The sequence below is a fragment of the Zingiber officinale genome, chromosome 5B (genome assembly GCF_018446385.1).
Source record: "Zingiber officinale cultivar Zhangliang chromosome 5B, Zo_v1.1, whole genome shotgun sequence".
NCBI classification, from domain to species: domain Eukaryota; kingdom Viridiplantae; phylum Streptophyta; class Magnoliopsida; order Zingiberales; family Zingiberaceae; genus Zingiber; species Zingiber officinale.
The window spans coordinates 20,861,110-20,864,471 of record NC_055995.1 but is presented as its reverse complement, the minus strand read 5'-3'; the positions used below and the strand labels follow the sequence as shown (position 1 = coordinate 20,864,471).

General features: G+C 52.6%; 1 protein-coding gene across 1 annotated transcript; it reads right to left on the bottom strand.

The window, feature by feature from the left end:
* Positions 1-2,601: 2,601 nt before the first annotated feature.
* LOC121986558 lies at positions 2,602-3,122 on the bottom strand. Its single transcript, XM_042540523.1, has 2 exons — positions 2,964-3,122; positions 2,602-2,904 (listed from the first exon to the last, which is right to left on the bottom strand). Exons 1-2 carry the CDS (start codon positions 3,120-3,122, stop codon positions 2,602-2,604), a joined length of 462 nt encoding a protein of 153 aa, XP_042396457.1.
* Positions 3,123-3,362: the final 240 nt, after the last annotated feature.

The window sequence follows — 3,362 nt, the reverse complement described above, 5'->3', positions numbered from 1 at the left end:
TTACTTCCGCCTCCCGCTCGGCCAGCTTGTCCCAAATTCCTTCAGGCTGTTGTGCGGAGTGGTTGTCCTATTTAGGCTACACGACATCCCCTTAGCCCCCAAGATCTTCCATTATTTCTACTACCCCAAACAGTCCGAGTGGGGCACCTTCCTCTTCCAGTCGTGGATCGGCCTTGTTTTCTTTGACAAAATGTCAACCTCGAACAAACACTGGAAAGAGTACTTCTTTTACTTGTGTCTTCCCGAGCTGCCATCTTTCCGAACCAAGTGGCAGACCGCTGTACCGCTTCCACCAGATCTCGGAAAGTATAGGAGCTAGCCGGACTACCTTCATGCAGCCAACATGCTGGCCGGCCAAAAGCTCAACATCAACAAGCTACTTTGCGAAGGCGTGTTGTACGTGTTCGGGCTGAGTCTGATCCGCTCAAAGCTTCCGAGCAGCATGGGTAATAGCATTCTTGATCCTTCTTCCCTTTTAATCTAATTGATTTGTTTTCATTTTCTGCAGCTGACATCATGATGCGCGCTTACGCTACCGAGCGGATGAGGTTGAGGGTGGCCGAGATCGAAGCGGCGGCTACTAAGGAGATGGTCGACCTTGGCATTGCGTCGGTCGGCTCCCACGAAGGTGAGAGCGGCGAAGCACCTTCTGCTGTTGGCGGGTCGGCCGCTCGGATTTCTACAACCGAAGCTGTGGGCGATGCTACTTCGTCCGCTGGACTTCCTTTTGCTCAAGCCGAGGACGCAGAGCGCTCAGCCGAGGATGCTCCTTTGATAACACGTAAGTGGCGCTAGACGGAAATACCCGCACGGCCGGCCACATCCGCGGAACAGGTGTCTGATCGAGCCGGCGTTCCTTCCGTAGGGGTTGACCTGGCTCCGACCTTGGTAGAAGCAATTTCCTCGGATCGGACTCCTTCACAGCTCGATCTACTAGCAGATCCGATTGACGCGCCACCGGTTAGCTCTCTGCCCCGGCCCGTCGAAGTATTCACCGCTCCGGTATTACCTATGCTCCTCTCGGCCAGTCCTCCGGTCCTTCGGGTTCAGCTCAGTCTGCTCCGAGCGGCCGCCGAGTGATCAAGGCCATTCTACACCTACCAACAGAAGAGTTCCTCCTGGCAGCGGACTGACCTACAGTCTCCGAACATCATATCACCATTCGGGGGATGCTCGCCAAAATATGGGAGGATGCGAGGGCCCGTGTTGCCCTGATGACTCCCGGTCAGCTCGACGATAGCCATCTACAGCAGGCCACTGGCGTATGCCTTCCCGACCTTCTTTTACATTATTATTTTGCTTGACTCCTGAATGTCATTTTTCCTAAGTGCAGAACTAGGTGGAGAGCATCGCAGTCAGCAACCATTTGGCGATGCTAGAGGAAGAGCTGAAGAAGCTTAAGATCTCCGGGGGCGGCGCGACCCAGGGGCCTTCTCCTGCTGAGCTGAAGGCCGAGCTGGCTAAAACAAAGAGGCTCCTGGAAGATGAGCGGCATAAATCCTCCGAGCTGGGAACTGCGGCGGCTCGGCTTGAAGCCATGGTCAAGACACATGACCAGGAGATTAGCCTAGCGACTTCGAGGAAGGACAAGGCTATTGCTGATCTAGACGCAAAAAATATTGAGGCCCAGGCGCTAGAGCAACGTGTTCAGGAATTAGCTGACCTGCTATCCGCCGAACTGAAAGGTCGATCGATGGAGAAGACTGAACTCCAAGGAGAACTGAAGAATCTCCTAGACGCCCTTGAAGCTTCCCGAGCCGCCCTCAAGGAGTATCAAGATGGAGAATCGGGCCGCTTTGCTGTGATGAGGCAGGCTTATATCTGCTTGGATGACTTTGCCCAGAAGGTGTGTGACCGGCTCATTATCGCCTTCGAGGAAGCCATTAATTCGACAACTACTTATATGAAAAACAAGGGTCAACTCTTTGAAGCGACGTCTATCCCTCCCAAGGACCTAGCCGGGCTGCTCGATGCCATCCCTGAGCCGATTTTTGATTACTTGGAGTGAGGAGTGTTTCTAAATTTTTGAAGTTTTATCTGTACACTTGCCGATCGGCGAGTTATCGTTACTCAGCCTTTGTCTATGTACCCATCATCCAGTGAATTGATATAACCTCTCAATTTTGTTATTTACCTTTTAAAACGCATTCTTCCCGAACGGCACTTCATGGGATTTATCGTCGCAGCTCGACGGTCTTCGGGTCGGGGGGTTTATAGTCGCCGGTCCGATTCTGGGATTTAACGTCGCCACTCGACGGTCTTCGGGCCGGGGGATTTATAGTCGTCGGTCCAACTCTGGGATTTAATGTCGTCGCTCGACGGTCTTCGGGCCGGGGGGTTATAGTGGCCGATCCGATTCTAGGATTTAACGTCACCGCTCGACTGTGATTTTGCAAAAACCGTTCTTTTTTTTACTTCCTACGGTTGAAGGAGACAAAGGGTGACAAATATATGTCGTGTATTACATTGGCGCACCTTTTATCCAGCTCGGTACAGCTGGAGGTGGCTCGCACTCCAGGGTCACTTTGGCTTCCGTTCGTCTTCATCCTCGACGTAATAGGCGCCCGAACGGAGCTTTTCTACAATCTTGAACGGTCCAGCCTAAGGAGCTCCCAGCTTGGTCACATCGTCGACCGGCTTGACTTTCTTCCAAACAAGGTCGCCAACCTGAAAAGATCTGGGAATTACCCGTCTGTTGTAGTTTTGCTTCATCCTCTGCCGGTACGCCATCAACCAGACGGCGGCCTTGGCTCGCGTCTCGTCCACCAGGTCTAGCTCCAAATGCCTCCTCTCAGCATTGTTCTCGTCGTAGACTCGAATCCGATCGGATTCTACCCAGACTTCTACTGGTACGATGGCCTCTCCCCCATACACCAGGTGGAAGGGGGTCGCTCCTGTTCTTTCCTTGGGTGTCGTTCAGAGTGCCCATAATACCCCGGGCAGCATGTCTACCCAACTCCCACCTTCATGGTCGAGCCGAGCCTGTAGGACTCGCAAGATCTTCCGATTGGCGACTTCAGCTTGCCCATTGCTTTGGGGATACGCAACGGAGGTAAAAGCCTGTTGGATGTCGTACCCCTCACACCACTCATTGAGTTCTTAGCCCGAGAATTGTCTTCCATTGTTTGATATGAGTCACCGCGGGATGCCGAACTGACAAATGATGTGCTGCTAGATGAATTTTTTGACCATCTGCGCGGTTATTTTAGCTATTGGTTCGACCTCGATCCACTTAGAGAAATAGTCAACCGCCACTAGTAAGAACTTTCGCTGTCCGGTCGCCATTGGAAATGGTCCCACAATGTCCATGCCCCATTAATCGAACGGGCAGGACACTGTGGATGTCTTTAATTCTTCCGCGG